This window comes from Stegostoma tigrinum, chromosome 5 (genome assembly GCF_030684315.1).
Source record: "Stegostoma tigrinum isolate sSteTig4 chromosome 5, sSteTig4.hap1, whole genome shotgun sequence".
NCBI lineage: Eukaryota > Metazoa > Chordata > Chondrichthyes > Orectolobiformes > Stegostomatidae > Stegostoma > Stegostoma tigrinum.
Genome location: NC_081358.1, coordinates 115,718,208 through 115,743,262, shown reverse-complemented (window position 1 = coordinate 115,743,262; position 25,055 = coordinate 115,718,208). Strand labels below are relative to the sequence as shown.

The 25,055-nt window shown below is 39.0% G+C and overlaps 1 protein-coding gene across 4 annotated transcripts in view; it reads left to right on the top strand.

Moving 5' to 3' along the window:
• The window catches only part of LOC125451988 (piezo-type mechanosensitive ion channel component 2-like), a 645,421-nt gene that overhangs the window by 590,198 nt on the left and 30,168 nt on the right, over positions 1-25,055 (top strand). For all 4 annotated transcript variants that reach the window (XM_059646233.1, XM_048529830.2, XM_048529829.2 and 1 more), the window contains 8 exons: positions 1,580-1,882; positions 1,966-2,224; positions 6,462-6,644; positions 8,427-8,664; positions 12,126-12,261; positions 19,588-19,735; positions 22,194-22,408; positions 22,974-23,132. In XM_059646233.1, coding sequence (XP_059502216.1) covers positions 1,580-1,882; positions 1,966-2,224; positions 6,462-6,644; positions 8,427-8,664; positions 12,126-12,261; positions 19,588-19,735; positions 22,194-22,408; positions 22,974-23,132 — 1,641 coding nt within the window. The remainder of the gene's footprint in view (positions 1-1,579; positions 1,883-1,965; positions 2,225-6,461; positions 6,645-8,426; positions 8,665-12,125; positions 12,262-19,587; positions 19,736-22,193; positions 22,409-22,973; positions 23,133-25,055) is intronic.

Here is a 25,055-nt window from a genome sequence, read left to right as displayed (position 1 = left end):
AAAATGTAACAATGCTACAAGTTACTTGATCTTGCTGTTATAAACTTAATGCCAGAAAATAGCCACTCTGACACTGAAGTAATGTGGCCAAATCTGAAATCATTCAGATCTACAAGGTCCTTTCTGTACACGCTATTTACCCTGCAGGCTAAACTAAGAATTGTGTAAAATTACAGAGTCTACCTTCCATCCAGATCATCTGTATCAGAGTTCATATAACACACAAGCCCCTCCAACTTCAATTCCCTCTTCCTAACTTGCTGATATCCCTCTATTGCCTTTCAACCCAAGTATGCATCAAGTCTCCAATTAAATGCATGAGTACTAACTGCCTCAACCACTTCCTGAGTTCCACATTCTTTTGTGAAGAATGTTCTTCTGCATTAATTCTTCTGGTAAGCTGTTGACTATCTTCTATTCATGTCCCTTTGCATTGGAGTCTCCCAGAAGTTGTATCAGTTTCTCTATATCCACTACATCGAACCTGTTGGTCATTTTAAAGAAGTCTTCCAGGTTATCTTTCAGTCTTTTCTCTTACAAGGAGCAGATTACGAACATCAGCCCGTTCAATCTGGCAGTTATTTGCTTCCAATTCGGGTAATAACTTTGAGGATTTCTGTTTTAATCATAAAAAAATGATTTGATAAAATAGCCACAACTTAAGGGAGGAGAAAAGAACTTCCCTTTTCATTGCTTGAGTAAGTAATAACATACTTTGTGGTTTAATGTAAAGAGATACAGATACGGTAGGTGCAAAATTCTGTCCAGATGTGTGCTGCTTTGTTTGGTCTTAATGAGGCAGTGCTGATACTGCTACAGTTGATTGGTCTGCCTGGAGAATGGAGAAGGGTCCCCACCCGAAACAGCAACTTTCCTACTCCTCTGATGCTGCCTGGCCTGCTGTGTTCCTCCAACTCCACACTGTTATCTCTAACTCCAGCATCAGCAGTTCTTGCTATCTCTGAATGCTCTTTCTTCTGCTTGTTTCCTGATGGAAAATGTGTGCATGTTAGATAATGATTGAATTGGACCCACTGTGATGCATTTTATTTTATTAAGTAACCTGCTGACTCTTAATGCCCATTTTACATGTCAAGAATTTTCACTTTGGTTTGGTACTGGAGGGTTACCAGTTCCGGCGAGGGTGTCCATACAATGAATTATTGCCATAGAGAGAAAGGAGCAAAAAGTTATGTTCAATTCTGATGGATAGAGTACAATATAAAGTAAATTAAATTAATGCATTTCAATATTTTCTTTATCTTTTGACTGTACGCAGGTTTAATTATATTTCCACATTTTAATCACATCAATGCCATTTGACACACAAGCATGGGCCCACATATAAATATGTGAGCAGTCTTGGCATGTGGACTGAATAAATGCATGAAGCTGGTGCAAAATGTACAGTGAATCTTTTCCTGACCAAAACATACAAAATCTGTTGCAACTTGATGCTTGATACATCATAGAAATTTCAAAAGTTTTGAATGGGAAAAGATTAAAAATCTAAAATTTCTTTGAGTGGAAGATTGGCTACAAAGTGAATTTTATTAAAGTGAATATTTCTTTCTCTTAGTGAACCAACACAATGCACAATGCTGTATTCGCGCCAAGGTACCACAGATACAATTGAAGAAGTGGAAGATGAGCAGGATGAAGAAATGACAATTCCTGTATGCACATCAGATATCATGACTGAGGAAGTTCCACCTTCGTATAGCAAAGCTGTTAGTCTTGATCGCCTATCCTTTAGTTCTGATTCAGCTGGTGAAAAACACCTTATGGCACTTACCCCAGACAGCAGGATGGATTTACTAGAAGATACAATCTTTCCAAATTTAAGCCATGAACTAACAGCCAGTGAACTGCTTCTTAACAAGTAAGGTGGAATTTTAGTTATATGTCTTTCTTCTATTGAATTAGCATACATCTTTAATGCAATTCCATTGTCTTACATTTCAGAATGTTTTATGATGAAGAGTTAGAAGAGTCAGAAAAATTCTACAAAGCCCAGCCTCGAGCACTACTCCTGTTCTTCGCTCTATATAATACCTTAGTAGCTCGTTCGGAAATGTTATGTTTCTTTGTCATTATACTAAATCACATGGTTTCTGCTTCAATGATTACGCTGGTACTTCCTATTCTCATCTTCCTCTGGGCTATGTTATCTGTACCCAGGCCAAGCAAACGTTTCTGGATGACAGCCATTGTATACACTGAGGTATGTTAAATTTTTGGAGTCTGTTTTAATTTATTTATATTACTTAATACTTAATTTCCCTTTATTGTGGCTAAAAATAGTTTTACAATATTAAGGGAACTGTGGTAATGTTGTCTATTCAATGTTACTGGAATTGCAAAGTTAATGCTATTGACAGCATTGCCGTCAATTGCTTTAGCTCTAACTTCTGGAATTCCATTCCAAAGCTTCTATACCTCTCTAATTCTGTCTGTTCCGTTTAGCACTCATTAAAATCTGTGATCAAGCTATTAGTCACCTGTAACGTTCTTTTAGGTGGCCTTTCATGGAGAGTGTGGACTACTGCCTTCAAGAGAGATTGAACCCTGGAAATTACTCTGTCAGATTATGTAACTCATTGGTGCCAACCCAGTGGTTGCTCTGTTGGGGAGGTGATGGAGTAACGGTATTATCACTAGACCAGCAAATTAAAGTCCCAAGCTAATATTCTGGGGACATAGGTACAAATGCCATCATAGCAGCTAGTGAAATTTTAATTCACTAAAGATCTAGAATTAAAAGCTGGCCTAATACAGATATGGTCACTATTGCCATGGGTTTCCGTCCCATTCACTAATGTCCTTCAGGGAAGGAAGTCTGCCATTCTTACTCGGTCTGGCTCCCATGTGATTAAGACTCTTGTCAACATGATCGACTCTTAACTGCACTCTGAAATAGCCTAGTAAACCACTCAGTTCAAGCACACTAAGTGATGGACAATAAATGTTGATTCAGCCATTTGGATGAATAAAAAGATGTCAAAACCAGAATACTCACAATGCACATTTTTATTGGCATGTTCCACTTAGCTCAGGAACATTTATGTCATGAAATATGTATTACTCGTTATTGCCCGCCTGCTATTCTTCACAAGCCCTAGTTATTCCAGTAAAATAGGGCCTTTTATATGTTGAACACATGTTTTCCTTATCAAATTGAGCACACACATTTGAGTGTTTCAACATTTCCAATAAATATTTCTAACTATTAAGATGTCTGGCCAGAATACAAAATTGGAAATCTGCTTTTAAAATTTTAAAGAATTGAAGTCCATATTCAAATGATTTTTTATTTCATAAAGTGCTTTGTTAATAATTTGTTCAGGTCAAATCTCTACACAGATTGTTAATGGCTAAAACATTAATATTGCAGACCTCTGAAGCATCATAACAAATTGTCATTCAAATTGACTATATTTCATGAGAGTTTTACAGACACTATAGTTTAAAACTTGGAAGATGGAATTCAAAACTACTTTCAGCAAATTCAAGCCTCATGAACTTAAAATGCTATTCTGATAAAAGTCGTTAAAATTCCAATCAAATAATTATGAGAAATGGGAACAAAGAGGCTGCAGTTACGGTAATATGTTCAGTTTTAGGGTAACTATTAGAAATAAGTGAGTAAAGTTAAATAGATCTGGGAAAAAAAACAAAAATATTATCTTATAGAGAAGCTTAAAATACTTTGGAATAGTCATGTCTAAATGGATATTTAGTAGCTTTTATTTTAAAATTATGCAGCCTTTCAGCCACTCAGTGAGTTAGTGACACGAGTTAATCAGTGATAATTCACTCTTTTTCAATAGCAGATGTCAGGGTGTCAGGATTAAGGCTAGGTTATGTGTGAATTTTCTGTAATAATTCACCAACACGAGAAAGAAACTCATTTATGTATTTAATTATGACTTCACTCATGTGTCCATATTTTAATCAGCTCCTAGAGTGAACAGTACCCCTGAACAGTCCCCTCCCCCCACTGCACCACACAACCAGCCCAGCTCTTCCCCCCCCCCCCCCACCCACTGCATCCCAAAACCAGTCCAACCTGTCTCTGCCTCCCTAACCGGTTCTTCCTCTCACCCATCCCTTCCTCCCACCCCAAGCCGCACCCCCATCTACCTACTAACCTCATCCCACCTCCTTGACCTGTCCGTCTTCCCTGGACTGACCTATACCCTCCCTACCTCCCCACCTATACTCTCTCCACCTATCTTCTTTACTCTCCATCTTCGGTCCGCCTCCCCCTCTCTCCCTATTTATTCCAGTTCCCTCTCCCCATCCCCCTCTCTGATGAAGGGTCCAGGCCCGAAACATCAGCTTTTGTGCTCCTGAGATGCTGCTTGGCCTGCTGTGTTCATCCAGCCTCACATTTTATTATCTTGGAGTACCCCTGACACTCCTGCTTATATCTGTCAGCTAGAACTCACTGATTAGATGAGGATAGCAGCCCCATCAGTGAACTCATATTCTACAAGATCCATCTGACTGACATTATTCCAATCACTTCAACTGGGAATCAGGAGAAGACACCATTGGTTGGAGTCATACCTACACAAAGGAAAAGGGTTGTGGTTATGAGAGGAAAAATCATTTCAACCCAACGACATCCATGCTGAAGTTCCTTAGGCACCCAGACCCAACCATCTTCAGCCACTTCTTCAATGACCTTACCACCATTATAACGGTCAAATGTATGGATGTTTACTGATGATTACACGATGTTCAGCACCATTTGCAACACCTCAGATACTAAAGCAGGTGGTGACTGTGTGCAGCCAGTCCTAGAAAATATCCAGACTTAAGCTGATAAGTGACACTCAACACTCGTGCTCCACAGGTGACAGGCAATGACCAGTTCTAGCAAGTGAAAAGCTAACCATGACTCCTTGATGTTGCTGAAACCCCCACTATCAACATCCTGGGCATTGCCATTGGCCAGAAACTGAAATGAACCAGCCATATAATTACTGACTACAGAAGCATATCAGAAGCTCAGAATTCTGTGATAAGAAACTTAGCTCCTGTCTCCCTAATATCTGACAATCATCTCAGAGTCACCAGCCAGGAATGTAATGTAATATTTTGCACTTTCCTGGATAGGTGTAGACGTAGCAACACTCAAGAACTTGACCTTAGCAATGATAAAGTAGTTTGTTGATTGGCACCCCAACTAATACCTTCAACATTCACTCCCTCCAATACCGATACACAGTGGTAGCAGGGTCACTGGATTCGAAACATTAACATCAGAACTATGTACCTGTTCCTTTCATGTTATGGGGCAAAAATCCTGTAATTCCCAACCTAACAGCACATCCCAAGGACTGCAACTGTTTCAAGGAGATATCTCACCAGGGTAACTGGAGATTGGTCGTAAATGCTAGCCTAATCAGCGATGCCCCCATCCTATGAACATTTTTTTAAAGTATGGATTATTGCTGTTTAAACACAAGACTCCAATGACCCCTGGACATCAGAGTAGCACACACACCGACATCAGCCCTACGACAGCTGCTCACCCAAACCAAAGACCCACTACCCACAATGGACAGGACCAGTGCCATATACAAGATTCCCTACAGAGAATGTAACAAACACTAATTTGTGTCAAAGAGGTAGGAAATTAACAACAATGGTACACAAACGTCAATTCGCTACAAAAAGACATGACCAATACTCACTTATCTCTATCCGCATGGATAAGGAGAACGACCAATTCAACTGGAACAGCGCCAAGCTAATGGGACAAGCAAAGCAGAGACAAGCACGGGAGTTCCTAGAAGCCTGGTACTCTATGAAGAAAGCCAACAACAAACAAATAGAGCTTAACCCCGCTGTGAAGGAAAACCAGAAGTGAGATAATCCAGCTCAACAGACACCAGAGTTCAAATAACAGGTGGGAAAACACAACAGCACTTCATCGGAGGCTGCACTGATGACGTTACCCAGCCGGGTAATGAAACTTCTGCGGAAAAGCAATGAACCAACGACCACAATAGAAGATAATTATTTAAAATGTAGGGAGTTGACAAAAAAAGGAGTGTGAGATTCATTTTAAATTGTTCTTGTAAAGAATTCAGCATAGCTGCATTTAGATGTATAGCTTTTTTCTAACTTTTAACGTCAATAGTTTTAAGAAACACAGTCTCAACCCCAAAGGTATGTCAAAGATATATGACGCCTTTCTAATTCCTTTGTGGAGTTTGAACAGAATTTATTCATACAAGTAAAATATACATCCCTGATATATTTATCCCTAATAAAGTAAAATATTAACTGTGGATGTTTTGAATACATTCATGCCTCTGACAATTTTTACGCTGGCCCTTTTCTGTATTTCCCAAAGTACCATAAATATTTAATTTCATTGAATTAGACTGAATTTTGATGCAAATGAGACTGTGTATGCAAAGCTATCATATTTCATCTTCTTACAGGTAACAATTGTGATCAAGTACTTTTTCCAATTTGGATTTTTTCCATGGAATGAAAATTTGAGTATAACTCGAGATAAACCTGATTTTCCCCCAAATGTAATTGGCATTGAGAAGAAGGAAGGCTATGTACATTATGACCTTATACAGCTGCTTGCACTGTTCTTTCACCGATCCATTTTAAAGGTAATATGCTGTAATTTCCCTTCCTGAAGGAAAAATACGCTGCCAAACTGTCTTTTCTGTGCATTCTCACATGGAAGGTTGCAAAAAGGTATCCTATTATGTGTTCAAAAAGATATCCAACGTCTGACGTCATAAAAGGTAATTCGTGGAAAATGTAGGGAAAACATGTTGGTGTTGGTGATGTAGGAAAAAGTGTTGGTGATGGGTAATCACTGGAGCATGGACTCACCTCCTTGTCTCAGGTTTTAACAAGCCTTCAAAGTAGTTTTTGAATATCTTGTTCTTATTTCAACATGTGTGTAAGATTTTGGGATTAACCTCAAATTTTAATTGAATTAGGTGATGTTTAATGCAGAGATGTGTGAGGCTATGTGGTTTGATTGGAAGAATATTGAAAGACAATACAAAATAGGGTGTACAGTTCAAAAAGGGTACAGGAGCAGAACGATGTTGGTATATATGTGTTATTGAAATTTCAGGACAATTGGAGACTGTGGTTAATAAATCATACTTGCATAAGATACTTGTTAAGCCTCAGCTTTAGTATAATGTAAAGTTGTGGCACCACAACATAGAAAAGATGTGAATGCATTGTAGAGAATGCAGAAGGGATTTACAAGAATGGTTCCAGGAAATACAAACTTCATTTATGAGGATAGATGAAGAAGTTGGGGCTATTCTACTTGGAGACAAGATGGCTGAGAGGAGATTTGATAGAGGTTTTCAAAATCACAAGTGGGCTGTATAACTAGATAGGGAGAAGCTGTTCCCACTTATGAAGGGAACAAGAGGAAATGGAGAGAGATTTAAGGTGACGCCTAAAAGAAACGTGGGTTTTGAGAGAATGGCTGAAGTTACTGGCTCAGCCTCTCCCTCAGCTGAGGCATGGTGACCCTCAGCTTAAACTACCATCAACCATCCCTCTCTAAGCAGGATTATGGTGACTTTACTTTACCACATCTAGAGAAGGAAAAATGATGGTTGCGACTGCACACTCAGCACTAGGCCTTGCCTGGTTGCCTGGTACACCTGCAAAGCCTCCTTTAACATCCCACTACTCCGACAGTCCATTTCTACCCATTCCCCCAACATGGAGACTCACCACTTGAACTTCATTTGCAACTGTAAGAAAAAAATAATTTCACTAAAACATTTTTTTGCATTATACTACACTGACATTGTAGGGACATAGACACAAAAGTAGGGCCATTCACCCGATGAGACATTTAATATGATTATGGCTGAAGGAACGCTTCAGTGCATTTTACCATTTTCCTTGTAACTCATTATGTGATCAGTACTCAGAAAATATAGGCAGTTTTCTGTTGGTTATGTATTTCCTAAGATTTTCATTTCTTTTGAGGTGACTGGAAAGGATGGTTAAGAGAGGTGTGGAACAGAGGCTAAATGGAATTCACTACCTTACATTGTCATCCAAACATAGATTTGTCCACTGAATGTATAACTTGTATGATAAGGTCACAACTGTTCAGAATGTTGAAATTGTTTAGTTCATGACAAATGGTGAAAGAAATTTTTATTCTTTTAATTTTTTTTTCTTCTATGAATGATTGTCAAATAGTGCTTTCTCTATATAACAATGCATTCTAGGGATTGGAACCATTGTAAGCCAGTCACATTTGAGCTTATAATTAACAACACAAGATGAATTATCCAATTATTATCAGTTTTGTAGTATAGTCATGTGAGTGGTAAAGAAAATATACGTATTAATTGTTCTGACGATAACTACATGCTTATTTTGTAAAAATTTCTTTCTAGTGTCATGGTTTGTGGGATGAGGATGAAAAGAATGAAAATGCCTCAGCTAAAGATGACATGGAAGAAGATCATCTGAATGAGTCTCAGAGAAAGAACTCCATAGGTTCTTTAAAATCAATTAATTTGCAAGCATCAATGGATTCCATACATGTTCACTTTCCAGAACAGACAACAGCCAGAAGACCAAGTTCAACAGGTTCACAGATCTCAAATCGATCGTCACACAGATCACAAAGAGGTAATCACATATTTTTATATATTTGAAGCATGAGAAAAGATGTGTAAAATTTTGAGTGCTGAAACTTCTTAATAGTTGAAAATGTTACTTTTAGCTTAATCACCAGCAAATGTGCCAGCAGTACAGGTCTCAATGCAAAAACATTAGATGAGATTTTTGCAAATATAAATGAGTTGTCTATGGAAAATCTTTCAGTTTCAATGGTTTGAAATTTCTTCAGGAATCAAATGTGAGACTAAAACATTTTAATAAGTGCTAACAATATTTATTATAATAGATATAATCTGGATTACATTGTAATGAATTCATGGAGACTGGGGAATTAAAGATAGTTAATTCGCTACTCCATTATTGATTTACAAGGAAGTAAATATTCAATAATTTCTAAATTTAACATGGTGTGTTGGTCATATGTTCAGCAAAGAATAATATGAAAATTCTACGTTAAATTTTAAGAAACTTTTCAAGACAACCTAGAAATCAACTTGACATTCAGACAAATGTCAAGATTAAACAAATATGCTTTTCCTGCAGTGCCACAATGATGCCACCCGAAGGTTGCAGGAACAGCAACTCGTATTCCGCTTGGGAACCCTGCAGCCCAATGGTATCAATGTGGACTTCACCAGCTTCAAAATTTCCCCTTCCCCCACCGCATCCCAAAACCAGCCCAGTTCGTCCCCTCCACCCACTGCATCCCAAAACCAGTCCAACCTGTCTCTGCTTCCCTAACCTGTTCTTCCTCTCACCCATCCCTTCCTCCCACCCCAAGTCGCACCTCCATCTCCTACCTACTAACCTCATCCCACCTCCTTGACCTGTCCGTCTTCCCTGGACTGACCTATCCCCTCCCTACCTCCCCACCTATACTCTCCTCTCCACCTACCTTCTTTTCTCTCCATCTTCGGTCCGCCTCCCCCTCTCTCCCTATTTATTCCAGAACCCTCACCCCATCCCCCTCTCTGATGAAGGGTCTAGGCCCGAAACGTCAGCTTTTGTTCTCCTGAGATGCTGCTCGGCCTGCTGAGTTCATCCAGCCTCACATTTTGCTATACTTACAGTCCCACTTTGACTTTACAGAAGGCAGATGTATCTTTGTCTCAATTTTTCTCTAAAAGCAGTTAAAAAGATCATCCTGATTTCTCCAAGGTCAACTGTGAAATTTTACTGTTTCTCTTGGACCAAATTCCAATTTCCAGAGATGCTTATAATTTCACAGTCAGTTAGCTGTGAGAATTCACTGCTTGATTTTTTTCTTTGATTTGCTTTTTAAACTCTACAGCTGTTCTCTGACCTCCTACTTGGTCTCTCCTGAAGCCAAATCTCCTGCTCTGCCTTTCCTCTTAAAGTATGAGTGTTTCAATTTTTTTTTGAAGTTCTAGAAACAAAGCAAAAAACTGATGAAAACATTAGCCACTTTTGAGAAAAGCGTTTTGAATACTATGTTCAATTGTGGTCTCCCTGCTATAAGAGAGATGTTCTTAAAGGTTCAAGGATGTTGCTGGGGTTGGAGGGGCTGAATAACTTGGGTCCATTTTCCCTTGGAGCATTGGAGGCTGTGGGGTGACTTTACAGAGGTTTATAATATCATGAGGGGCATGGAGAGGGTGAATAGCCAAGGTCATTTTATCAGGGTAGAGGAGTCCAAAACTAAAGGGCATAGGTTTAAGGTGAGAGGGAAAAGATTTAAAGTGGAGCTAAGGAGAAATAGTTTCATGCAGAGGACGCGTGTGTGTGGAATGAGCTGCCAGTGAAAGTGGTGGAGGTACATTCGCGACAACATTTATAAAGCATCTCGATGGGTACATTTATAGGAAGGAATTAAAGGGATGGGGCAAAATGCTGGGAAATGGGACTAGATCAGTTTAGGATACCTGGTTGGCATGGATGAGGTGAACTGAGGGTATCTTTAGTGTTGGAGACCAAGTGTAGTGTGTTAAAGTTCACGGATGATACTGAGATAAGTGGTGAAGCAAAGTGTGCAGAGGATGCTGAAAATCTACAGAGGGATATACATAGATTAAGTGATTGGGCAAGGGTCTCCTCGATGGAGTACAACATTAATAAATATGAGGTCATCCATTTTGGTAGGAATAAAGGCAAAATGGACTATTATTTAAATGGTGAAAAATCGTGGCATGCTATTGTGCAGATCAACTCGGGTGTCCTTGTGCATGAATCATAAGAAGTTGGTTTGCTGGTGACACAGGTAATTAAGAAGGCAAATGGAATATTGTCTTTCACTGAGACAAAATAAGGAGGTTATACTGCAGCTGTACAGGGTGCTGGTGAAGTCACATCTGGAGTACTTGTAAATTTTGGCTTCCTTGCGAAAGGATGTACTGGAACTGGAAGCAGTGCTTAGAAGATTCACTAGCTTGGTTCCGGATTTCAGAGTGTTGGCTTATGAAGAGAGATCGAATAGACTGGGATTATACTCATTGGAATTTCTGCTTTTACTGACACACAAATGGTAATTTTTAGAGATTTCTATTACTGTTGTCTGTGGGTCTAAAGTAGAAATCTAGTCTTTATTCTGAAATGTTATAAAAGACAGAATTCTCGTAAAAACAAAACATTTTTTAATTGGAATTTAGAAAAATGAGGTGGGATCTTATAGAAACATATAATATTATGAAGGGAATAGATAGGATAGAAGCAGAGGGAGGTTGTTTCTACTGACAGGTGAAACTCGAACTAGGGGACATTGTCTCAAAAGAAGAGGGATTATTTAGAACTGAGTTGAGGAGGAACTTCTTCACCTAACTGGTTGTGAATCTGTGGAATTCCCTATCCAGGGAAGCAGCTGAGGCTGCCTCATTGAATGTTTTTAAGATAAAGATAGATTTTTGAACAGTAAAGGAATTAAGGGCTATGATCAGCAGGCACGTTAAATGGAGCTGAGTCCGCAAAAGCATCAGCCATGACCTTATTGAATGCAGAGCAGGCTGGATGGGCCAGATAGCCTACTTCTGCTCCTATTTCTTATGCTGTTGTGTTCTAATATCTGTTTCTGTGCTCTACAATGCTGGGACTATACGCTGTTTGTTGTTACGATCTGCTTTTACTGACACACAAATGGTAATTTTTAGAGATTTCTATTACTGTTGTCTGTGGGTCTAAAGTAGAAATCTAGTCTTTATTCTGAAATGTTATAAAAGACAGAATTCTCGTAAAAACAAAACATTTTTTAAAGCCTAGTTCATAATACACAGTTGAAAGAGCTTATGCTGTAGGGCTGTTTACAATCTTGCTATTTACAGAATTTGACATATTGATTGCTAGATTATTTGTTTATTTTCCTTTACAGAAGTACAGGCCTTTTTGGTAAATTATGTGGTGATTATTCAACAGGGTGCCTACTGATGATGTTAATTTCTTATGCATTATCCTCAAAACTCAGGATTTTGTTGCTAGTAAGTATTTAATCAAAGTGATTTTTAAAAAACAATTTCTTATAGGTAGTATAAGCACCCGAAACAGTAGTAGCCGGAAAGGAAGTGGGTCTCTCAGTGTTCAGCCAAAGAATAAAAAGGAGCTTTTATTCGAAAAAGTAAGAGAACAAATGATCAAGGCAAAAACCATTGTCATTGCAAAGTAAGTGATATAATTCTCATTTCAGAAAATGTTTATCCATGCAGGATGTCTGTGTTATTTTCAAAAATTCTGTTATTTTATTAAAGATGCATCACATTTACAGGAAGAATGGTGCTGTAAAATTTTAAGACCATATCCTTTTCATCACTGTTTTGTGTTTGAATACAGATACGGATAAGCAATATTCACAGATCATTTTCCAGGAAAGAATAATTTATAAGCAGATTAAGGAATTTTGCTCTGATAATAGGATATAAGTCATTTCTTGAACAAGTTGAGGAATTCTTTGGGTCGTGCAATGTTAATATTCAATATTAGAAGGAAACGTTTTCATTTTCCAGCATTGCTACCCTTAAATAGATGGATGAAACTCATCATCAAAGAACTGTCTCTGGCATTTTTGCATACTAGTACTGCAAAGCAGAATTTCCATGTACTGCTTTAAAATTTTCCAGCCCTCCTAAGGTTCTTCAGTAGATTTGTAGCTCAGGTTGTGGATGCTGTGGTTGGTTTGCTCGCCGATCTGGTTTGTTAGTTCACAGAAGTTTCATTACTCTACTGGGTAGCATCATCAGTGCAACCTCCGATGAAGCGCTGTTGTGTTTTCCTGACTGGTATTTATTTCATCAGCAATTCACCCCACTCAATCCACTCAGCCCAGAAGATCCTTAATTCCTTCATAAACATAAGAACAGATGAGGACGAGACCGTGGTGTCCTTAGATGTTTGCACCCTATTCACATCGTTTGACATACCACTGGCAAAAGAAACACTAGCAACACTTCTAAAAGAACAAGACCCAAGTGACACCATCTCCACAGACAAAATGCTGAAATAATCGGACCTATGCCTGATGCCCCACTTTACCTTTAATGGCTAAATCTACGAACAAATCAATGGGACACCCGTGGGTCACCTATCTCTGGACTATTAGGAGAAGCTGCGCTGCAAAGACATGACAGCATAGACCTTCCACAGATCCAACCTAAAGTATGGATCCGATACATGGACAACATGTATCATCATCAAATGGACTAAGCTAGAGGAGACACACCAACTAATAAACATCACTCTCACCAGCATCAAATTCACCAGGAAAGAAAAGAATGAACAGTCCCCATTTCTGGATGTCATAGTAGAATGCAGGGCCAATGGGGAATTTCTGACAAAGGTACATAGAAAGATTAAGTTTCTGAATTTTGGCAGCTACCACCCCAACACCCATAAACAGAGTTGCGTAAAAAACACTATTTAAATGAGTGACAACCCAGTGCAGCAACCCAGAACTATGCCAAAACAAAGAATAATACCTCTACTAAGTGTTTAAGGACAACGAATACCCAAACAGCTGGGTCCAACAATGCCTATCACACAAACAACAACAGGAAGATACAGTGCGCCCTGACACACTCGTCACATTACCATACTTCAAGAACATATCCAAACTGACCACAAGATTCCTACAACCATTGGGCATCAGAGTAGCACATAAACCTACATCAACCCTAGGCCAACTGCTAACTCAAGACAAAGACCTCTTATCCACTATGGACAGAACCAACGTGATATACAAGATCCCATGCAAAGGCTGCGACAAACATTATGTTGAACAGACAGGAAGGAAACTGGCCACAAGAACACATGAACACTAACTAGCAACAAAAATACATGACCATTACTCGCTTGTCTCTGTTCACATGAATAAGGAGAACCACCAGTTCGATTGGGATATCAGGATCCTATATCAGGCCAAACAGAGACAAGCACGGGAACTTCTAGAAGCTTTGTTCTCTACCAAGAAGGCCATCAATAAACATTTAGGATTAGATCCTATATATACACCACTATGAAGAAAAACTTGAAATGTAGTAATCAATTCCAAAGGACCCCAGAGTTTAAATACCAGTTTAAACATAAAGGCACTTCATCAGAGGCTGCACAGACGATGTTACTCGGTAGGGTAATGAAACATGTGCGAACTAACGAACCAGCTCAGTGAGTGAACCAACCACAGCAAAGCACTCTGAGAATTTTTAAAAATTGAGGCATGAAGGTAAAAATGAGCTTCAACATCTCTTTTTTCTTTAATGATAGAGACAGAGCAATAAACCCACAAAAACTTACATTTCTTCTCAATACGGCAGCAATTGCAGGATTCCCAAAGTAGCTCAGTAAAACCTCCAAACTGCTGGTGAAACATTGTGGAATGTTGACAAGGGGTATCTGCCCTTCCTCACCAATTAAAAGTGCTATTATATTGTAAACAAGTAGATAGAAGTTGTAAACAGTGTTATGACCTTTCCAACTTTTATTCCACAAATATGCTGGACAGATTGTGAAAGTTGTGGGTTGACTATTTAAATAAGACAGATTTAGTACCATTAGATATCTCAGCTTTCAATATTGGCCAGGAGGTTTAGGGTCAGAAAATAGTGGCATTATAGGGAGAGTAAATTGTAAGAGATAGCTGGTCATTAATTTTGCAGAGCCCCAATTCTGTAAGCATTGATAGGAAGCCACACAGTTACAATGCCCACATTTGCAAAATGATCCTTGGAGGGTTTGTAATTCTCAAGGAGGTAATCAAACCCAATTCATTAGCCTGCCACATTTTACAGAAAATGAACAGCGAAGAAACAGAAACCTTGCAGCTTTAAAGGATAGCAATGAGGCAGCAGCAGTTGTTATTGCTGTATTTGGCAGACATGCAGTATAGCAATTCATTTCTTTTCCTAAGGATGGCAACCATTAACAGCACCCTTGAGATGATTGAACTTTGGAAAGTCACACATTGGAAGTGCGTCTGAAAGATAGTAGAAGCTGGACAATATTGTAGTACCCACTGGAATGGTGTCCCAATCAGAATGACTGTGTCATGGATGTTGTATGTTCTAGAGAAGGTTCCTCCAGTGATAAGGAGAATTTGAGAGGTGGAAAATGCGGACACATAGATTGGGGCAGCAACAGTCTCCTGGTTACCTGCAAGAACAATTTCATAAAGACGATTTAACAAAAGACTGCAGAGATGGCTGCAAGCAGATCCAAGCATAGAGCTGTAGGGTGTCCTGTCGAAGGATAACTACTGCAAGATGGTGGAGCTGCAGTGTTACCAAAGATGATCACTGGTCCTGAAATGCCACAACTGATATACCTGATGGAAGCGGAGGTGTATTGCAGTTGTATTGGTGATCATTTGATGAAGTGGTTCATTCTGCTCCTGAATTTCTATCATTTTGATTCAGTCTAGGGAGCCACTGGATGTGTCTGTGCAACCCCCAATCATATGTCAACCTAATTATAGGCTTCCACCCTAGGACAAGCAACCACTGCGTAAATTTCTGAATCGATGTAAACAATCAGGCCATGAGAGCTAGGGGACATCATCGGTATTATTGATTTACACAATGGTTATCAATTGCCCCTGTAACCAGCCAATTAAAAAAGGGATTTTTATTCCTTTAATAAGAAAATTGTATGTAACCACAACCAGCAGATCCTCCAGAATTAATTTCTCTAGGGGTATCTACAATGCTTAAGATCCCCAGCATTGTGAGATGTTGCAGCTTTGCATTCACCACCACACCCACCTGACCCCCATCCCCTCGCCTCCCAAAAAATGTGCCTACAAGGGTAGATACTTGTAAAGAGGTGGATGTTGATACCGTAGAGGATTCCAGTGACTGAGGGAAAGGACTACAGTAATGAAAATCATATCTGACCAGAACAGCTATAAAATAGACAATTGGTTCCCTCACAATGACAGTTGGGTGTCCATCGATCAGCTGCACTCTCTGAAGTTGTCTCCTGTTCCTTAGAGATGAGCAAGTGTCTGCCAGAGTAGGCAGCTTTTTGTTTCTACAGTGGATCTGTGAGAGAATATGGGATCATTAGTGCTTTTTACTCACTGACAGAAGTCAATGGAGTCAGCAACATCTCACATCAATTCCTGTATTTTGTAAGATACATGTACACCGTCCTTCATGCCAACAGTGAGTTAATGCATGCTGCTGCTACTATACTCCAGCTTCTTTGCTATGAAGCAGTAACCCTGATTTCCTGTCAACTCAAGAACCTCCTTGGCTATAGAATTCAGGGTGGAAATGATCGGGAATTCACCTCTGGTCTCCGATCGTTCTCTGGCCTATTCTGGTCCCACTATACCCGTGGAATACACAAGACAGTTTTAGTAGCTGAACTACAATACCATAATGCCTAATCACTAGGCACTGACACTGCTGCTGTGTCTGTGGCCATTGCCATGTGTATGGCAATGGTGCTCTTTGGAAGGACGAATTTGCTCCAGAATTCCTGTAATTTTGATTCAGTCTAGGGAGCCACTGGATGTATCTCTGGAACCCCCAATCATATGTCACTTTAATAATAGACTTTCACCCCAGGACAACCAACCACTGCATAAAATAGATAAGTAGTACCAGACCCTGTATCTTGACAGAACTGTAACCAGTCCTTTCCAATTAAATGCTGCATGGCGACTGGTGAATTCTCGCTCCCAAGCAATCCCACCTTAATTCCTCATTCACATTTACTTGCTGTTCACGATGGGGAAATGAGGTGTGGTACTTAGTTTGGGGAGAAATGTCTTGTTTCACTTGAGGTAAGGCATCCAGATTATTCCAGTGACTGCACAGCCAATGCCCTTGTCTTTGGCTTTAGTTTAGTATTGCTTGGTCATACAAAGAATTCTCCTCTATTCGGCCAGCCTTTCCTGAGTAACCTGGAGAAGAGCATGCAGGGAGTTGTCATTGAAATATTGAGCCCAACAAGATCTTGTTTCCACCATTCTGATAAGCGATTTTCTACCTTAATTTCCTCATGAACGTGCTGTGGATCATTGTGGGTAATCAAAGGCTTTTGGATATTGCAGAGGTGGGGGTGGTTGAAAACTCCTGGATGTAGTGGAGGAGGAGGGAGGGTGTTGATGTCTCCTTATCCTGGATTTTGGCTGGCCTTAGACTTCTCAGGGTGCTTCACAAGGTGATCACTGAGGTAAAGACATTCAAATCAATATTTGGAGTACACCATTGTGAGTACTTTGCCAAACATTTCCAACTTCCATTGTCTTCAACAAACTTGTAAAAATTTTTTTTAGGACAACACTGTAGCTCAGTGGTTAGCACTGCTGCCTCACAGTGTCAGGGGCCTGGGTTCAATTCCAGCCTCGGGCAACTGTCTATGTGGAGTTTGCACCTTCTCTCCATGTGTGCGTGGGTTTCCTCCGGGTGCTCCGATTTCCTCCCACAGACCAAAGATGTGCAGGTTAGGTGGATTGGTCATGCTAAATTGCCTGTAGTATTCAGGGATATGTAGATTAGGTGGGTTATGGAGAGATGGGTGGGTAAGATGCTCTGATGGGGGGTGTGTGGACTTGTTGGGCCGAAGGGCCTGTTTCCATACTGTAGGGATTCTAAGAGATGCCTCAAGCTTGCTTTATTCCCATCTACCTTCTCTAGGACTAACAACAGAAATGTTTCTCTTGAATTTTTACAAAATCAAAGTCCATGCTGCATCTTTAGTGAACATTTAGTGCTCTTCTCCAGAAGGCAGTGGAGGCCAAGTCTCTGGATACTTTCAAGAAAGAGATGGATAGAGCTCTTAAAGATAGTGGAATCAAGGGTTATGGGGATTAGGCAGGAACAGGATACTGATTGTGGATGATCAGCCACGATCATAATGAATGGTGGTGCTGGCTCAAAGGGCTGAATGGCCTCCTCCTACACCTATTGTCTATCTTTTCCCGTGTTTTTGTCTTGCATGAATATTTTGCAGAGTGCTGACACGACATTTAAATGGCTGAAACCATTTATCTGAGGATAAGAGAGAGAGATGGGATGATTTCTCATTTTTCCTATCTCTCAGCAAACTACACCCAGATGTGCAAAAGTTTGACCTTGTGTCTCAAGCTTGAACAAACATAAAATAGGCTGTCTCATAAGTTTAAGTTAAATGGTAAAATAACATTCATCTTTTCTGTATCCATAAGTGCAACAACATTTGGGTTTTTCCAATCAAAGTTGTGGTCAAGCCCCTGTAATAAAGGTATAATCTGTAGTTAAAGAATGCCTAATGTGAATTTCTTCCCTTTCCAAGCAAGATCTTTCGTGGTTTTTGACCTAGATTGGCTGCTCTGAGCTGTCCTTGTGAATTAATGAGGAACTTCCTATCACAAGCAAGTTTGCGTTGTGTACCCACAATATTGATGTTTCTATGTCCAAATGCATGGTATGTTAGGCCAAGCAATTGTCACATAAATGTAGGGTTACAGGGGAAGGGTAGTGGTGTGAGTCTGGGTGGGATGCTCTTCAGAGAGTTGGTGTGGACTTGTTGCACTAAATGGCCTGTTTCCACACTGTATGGATTCTATGAAACCTTTGTGAGATTTAAATTTGAAGACAGCAAATCTGGTGATGATTAAACCTCAGTTTCTGCAAAAGTATAATCAGTATTAATCATCGCAGGAAGAATGTTTCCAATGACCGTGGAGTCCAGAACCAGAGGTCACAGTTTAGGACAGAAATGAGGAGAGATTTCTTCACCCAGGGAATGATCAGCTTCTAGAATTCTTTGCCACAGAAAGCATTTGAGGCCGAAACATTGAATAATTTCAAGAAGGAAATAGATATAGTTCTTAGAACTAAAATGATCAAAGGGTATGGGGAGAAAGTGAGAAAGGGTACTGAGTTGGTTGAGCAGCCATGATCATGTTGAATGGTGAAACAATCTTGAAAGACCAAATGCCAACTCCTGCTCCTACTTTTGATCTTTCTATCATAGTACTAACAAGCAATCCATTCCATTCTAATTCATCCTCAATAGAAAGTTCATTTGATTTTAAAGAATTTCAAGAGATATGCCCAGACATGAGTTAGTCCCTATCTGTACTGAAAATACAGAAGGTCATCAAGCCCCAGATCCCATCTTGTCAGGGTGAATTTATATTCCATACATCCTTTCAAAGTAGAATTGCCCATCATCTTCATATGTTCATGTGCATATGCTGCAGGTGTAACAATGACCATGATTTAAATTACAGAGAAACCAAATCAATTTTGTTACAGACCATTATTATCATTATTATTGTTCTTTTATTATTCACTTCAACAATACTTCAAAGGTTATAAAACATTTTGGGATTATCAATGGTCATGAAATGTGCCATGTAAGTGCAATTTTACTCTTTTTTTTGTTTCTTTTCTACTTTATATATTAAAAAAGCATTAGATCATGCATTAAATTTAAAATCATTAGGTCAATATGACCTATGATTATTAAACATTGCATTTCATTCAGTATTTCATTCTTTTTCAGAACACTTCAAATATATATTCCAATCAAACATTTCTTCTACAACATTATCCATCCGGAGTATAGTGCTGTAACAGATGTCTACGTGTTGATGTTCTTGGCTGATGTTGTAGACTTCATTGTTATTGTCTTTGGTTTTGGGGCATTTGGGGTACGTAAACATGTTTTGTTTTATTTTAAAGAATGCTTGATATCATCTAAATTAATTTTGGTTAAATTTCTGTAGATTTTCCAATCTCCCATCAAAACTGATATCTGTCCAAGATTGTCGCTGATCTTTGACCAAAATTTTGGTAGAAGATCAGCGTGAACTCCCAACCAACCAACAAAATAACTTCATTTTCTTTCCAAATCTATTTGCAAAATGTATTTGATTTTAAAGTATTGTGGACTGTTGTATATTCAGTAGAATGCCTCAAAAGGATAATTTGATTTTAATGACTTTCTGGAAGGATACCCAGGTTTGAGTTGTTTCCTATCTGTACAGAGTCTGCTCTATCACACAGTAAGGTTATGGCAAATCTTCCACCTCAATTTCCAGCACTCTCCCCACATCCCTTGATTATCTCAATACTCAAAAATCTAGGATGGAGAAATCTGAGGATTCATAACTATTTGAGTGAAAGCATTTCTGCTCATCTTGAGCCTGAATGCTGATCCTTTATTCTAAGACTATGATTCTGTCTTCTAGATGTCATGTTCTTAGAATGAAGGGTTAGCCAGTCAGGAGAAATGTTGTTTGATCAAATTCTGTCAAATCTCTTTTGAATTTTATATATTTCTAATCAATCACCTGTCACCTTTATGAAATATATGCCTAGTCAATTTCTCCTCATAGGACAACCCTGTAATCTCGGGCACCATTCTAGTGAAGCTTTCTTGCTCTTCCTGTAGAGGATATTATCTACCATTAGGTGAGGAAATCAATACTACACACAGTATTCCTGTAAAATTTCAGTAAGGTTTAAATGTTTTAAATTCTCCCTTACACTGACACTTACTATTTTCTTTCCTAATTTTATGTGTCCGTCCCAGTATTTTGTACAGCCTGGTATTCTAATAGCCTTGCTGGATTCCAATATCCCTGTAGAGATAGTTAAAAGTCTCCTCAAAAGCACTGACAAATCATCCACAAGGAATTCAATCCTGGTTCCATTCAAATTCAACCTGTTCAGTTCATATGGGTGCTGTTTGCTTCAGAGCCAGTCCTAGTGTCCCTAGTAATCTAAAGCCTTCACTCATGCACCATCTTTGAAATCATGCCTTCATCTATGTTCTCTTTTTCTGTACTCACTTCTGCATGTCATCAGGAGTAATCCATGAATAACCACATTTGAGTCCTGTTAGCTGATCTCCTATCTAGTTTCCTAAATTCTCATGACATACCTCATTGTACTTACATCTTTGCTGCCAACATGGATCCAGGGGTTCTAGCAAATACTAACTTTGACTAGAACACTGTTTTGTGGACCTGATAGAAAGGGCCAAAAAACACGCTTGTCTCTCTTCAGTGACAGTAAAAGCTCAATAGAGATTAATATATTGACATATTAGATCCATGTCCAAATAGATTTCCATTTTGGTTCAGATTCCTGATCTTGTAATACAAAGACTTTCTTTGCTTCATGTACATGAAACGGGACCAAGTTACCATGTAGATTTATAGCAAAATGAATATGAGAAAGAAGTCTCTCACCTGCTGTGATTTTTGAATTCCATCCACGAGGCAATGCAGAGACCAGCTTGGCATCTATTCAATCTTGTTGTCAGGGTATATTTTACATTACATGGTTGAAGCATTTAGTTATGAGTATGCTTGATTAATATTATTAGATTTGGAGTGTGGTAAGTCAAGCCACAAATTGTCCTTCATATATGTGTATGTAACTGATGAAGAAACTAAGAATTGGGGAGTTGCAAATGAATAACAATACCTTGATGTTGGGTTAATGGGTTACTCACGAAGGATTTCTGGTTCTATTACACCTGGCAAGGACTAAAAACCAAACATTAATGGAGGTCTGATGCCCACTTAGGCTGTCAATGATACCTTGGAGACAAATTGGCTTTAGGTTAGCGTTGTAAATTAAAATTGAGCTTATTATCTGTTGCAATTTCTGAAGAAAGGTCCAGGCTCGAAACATCAGTTTTCCTGCTCCTATGATGCTGCTTGGCTTGCTGTGTTCATCCAGCTCTACTCCTTGTTATCACATAATAGAATCACGTACTCAATATTTTAGGATGTTGTCATTGACCAGAGGTGGGATTCCTCAGCAAAGTGCTAGATAATCTTCCAGTTGACTAAGTATAGTATTTAAACAGTTTGAAACTTCATCTACTGAGTAGCTATGTATTAGATGCAAAGTTCAGCAATTGACGAACATATACCTCGAGCCCTGAATACTTGGTTCATAATTAATAAATTTCAACCTAGTTATGATTTTTTTCTATGACGTGTGCGAAGTTTATGCTGAGCAAAGAAAAATACTTTATATGTGGATTTCTCAAAAGCTTATTTGAAAGGTCCAAAGTCCCAGAGAACCAGTTGTTCAAGAAATATTGCACAGATGAACACAATAGATCAATGATGACTGTTTTGTCTTCTACAGAAACATTCAGCAGCCGCCGACATCACATCTTCTTTGTCAGAGGATCAAGTGCCAGAGGCATTTCTGGTGATGTTAATAATTCAGTTTGGCACAATGGTAGTGGATCGAGCACTCTATCTCAGAAAGACAGTCTTAGGAAAAGTTATCTTTCAAGTCATCCTTGTTTTTGGAATTCATTTCTGGATGTTTTTTATATTACCAAGAGTGACAGAAAGGTAATTTTTTGTTTTACTACAGTTAACTGGAAATTTTATGAGGGGAGAAAGGGTTTAAGTTTTGTTGACAAATTAATATGTTATTTAAATGCAGCCTAGTAATTACATAGAATTGAATAGTCTTTGTTATCACATGCACTGAATTGAGTGCAGTGAAACATTTGTAATGTCACCTTTCAGTGCCATATTAGGTACAAAGGACCTATGTACAGATACTTTTAAGTGTAGTTACAGAATAAAAGCAAGTGATGTTACAGAGTAAAAATGTATAGAGATTAGTTTGGGAACAGTTGAAAAAGTCCAGAATGATAATAAATGACAATAAGTACTTAAGTTGGAGTTTGTGCCCACTGATTCCAGAACATGAGGCCACGTTGCCTCCACATGCTGGCCTCCATCCAACACTTGCTCCGCCACTGTTCTGGGAATTTGCAGAATTGACAAACATTTTGTATACTCTTCCAAAATCACCAATGATTTAAATGCTTATCTTTAAATACTTTGGTGTAATTGTATATATTTGCATGGATTCCTAATAATAGTTTCCCTTGTTGTTTCCTTGCAGGAGGTTTAACCAGAACAAAGTTGCACAGGTTTGGTACTTTGTTAAATGTGTTTACTTTGGATTGTCAGCATATCAAATACGTTGTGGTTACCCAACACGTGTGCTTGGTAACTTTCTGACAAAAAGCTACAACTATATAAACTTGTTCCTCTTCCAAGGGTAAGAGATTTTCTTCATAAATATGGTAACTCAATTCTTTTATTTATTCAGTTTGATTAAATGCTTGCTGAAATCTATAGTTACTTCCTAAGTCCTCCATTGATGGAGTAAAAACTGCATGGACATACAACTGTCAATATTAGATAATGACAGATTTATAAGGAGAAAGACAGAAATTTGTTTAAATGCATGGAGGTACCTAATATTAGTGTGGTACTTGTACCAATGTATTGTTCATAGAATTAATTAATATTCTCTGTAACTTTATATCCCACAACCACAGACCAATCTCTGGTATCACTCATGAATAGTTATTTTCTTTGTATGTGACCCAAAAGACTAAGGAGTGACAGGCTGCTTATGTTTCATAAACTCATAAGAAATAAGAGCAGGAGTAAATCATTTGGCCTATTAAGCTTTCTCCACAATTTGATAAGACTAGATTATCTGATTCCTCTAACTTCACCGTTTTGTCTGTCCACTATAACCATGACTCCCTTGCCATGTCAAAATCTAACTAACACAGCTTTCACAATATATTGAGTCATCCAGTGTTCACTGCTTTGTGGAAGGTAATTCCAAAGTCTAACAACCTCCCAGAGAAGAAATTCCTCTTCATCTCCATCTTAACTGGTTGCCCAATTAGTTATGAACTGTGCCCCCTCATTCTAGATTTGCACGAGGAGATATATCTGTTCAGCATTTACTTTGGATTGTCAGCATATCAAATATGTTATGGTTCCCAAACACGTGTGCTTGGTAACTTTCTGATAAAAAGCTACAACTATGTCAGCCTGTCAATTCCCCTCAGAAGCTCCAAAGAATCCCCATTTCATTCTTCCACATTCTAATGAGCATGGGTCCAACCTATTCAGCCTTTCCTTTATCAATGTCATGACCCATTCAATGATAAAATTTGACAATTTCAGATTGGCCAATGCCTTGAAAGACCATAATTTAATTGCCATGATGGTTGTTCACTGAACATACTCAAAAGATTGTATCATGTTCAGTGCTACACATGAATCCTCAGGTACTGAAGCAGTTCGTGTCCAAATGTGGTAAGACATGGACAATATCCAGGTTTGAGCCGACAAGTGGCAATTAATATTCAGACCACATAACTGCCAGACCAATGACCATCTATAACAACACAGAATGTAACCATCGCTCCATGAGAATCAATGGACTTACGTTAGAAAACCCCTCATTATAAACATCCTGGGCATTATCTTGACTAGAAACTGAACTGAACGAGCCATATGAATACGATGGCTAAGCGTTCTGCAGCCAATAAGTCACCTCTTGACACCTCAAAGCCTGTTCACTACCTACAAGCCACTCCAAGTCAGGAGCACTCCCCAGTTGCCTAGATGAGTACAGCTTCAGCAACAGCTATGAAACTTCACACCATCCAGGACAAAATAGTCCATTTGATACACACCAAATTGACTAATAATTGCTTCTTCCACCAGTGGCGCACTGAACAAGCAGTGTGTACAATCTACAAGATGTATTGTAGAAATTCGTTAAGGCTCCTTCATCAGCACTTTTTAAATCCATGGCCATCACAATTCAGAGGGACATGGGCAAAGATGTCTGGCAACATCATCACCTGTGAGTTTTCTTCAAGCCAATTAACATCTTGATTTGAATATATAGCACCCTTCCTTCAGTGCTGTATGGTCAAAATCCTGAAACTGCCCCCTGACAGCATTGTGGGTGTACCTACACCAAATGGACTGCGGTGGTACAAGATTTCTAAAATTATTCATTCATGGGATTTGGGTCTTCCTGGCTACGCCCAAAGGCCAGTTAAGAGACATAAAGTCAAAGAGTTATACAGCACGGATATAGACCCTCCGGTCCAACTCTTCAATGCTGACCAGATATCCCAAACTGATAGAGTTCCATTTGCCAGCG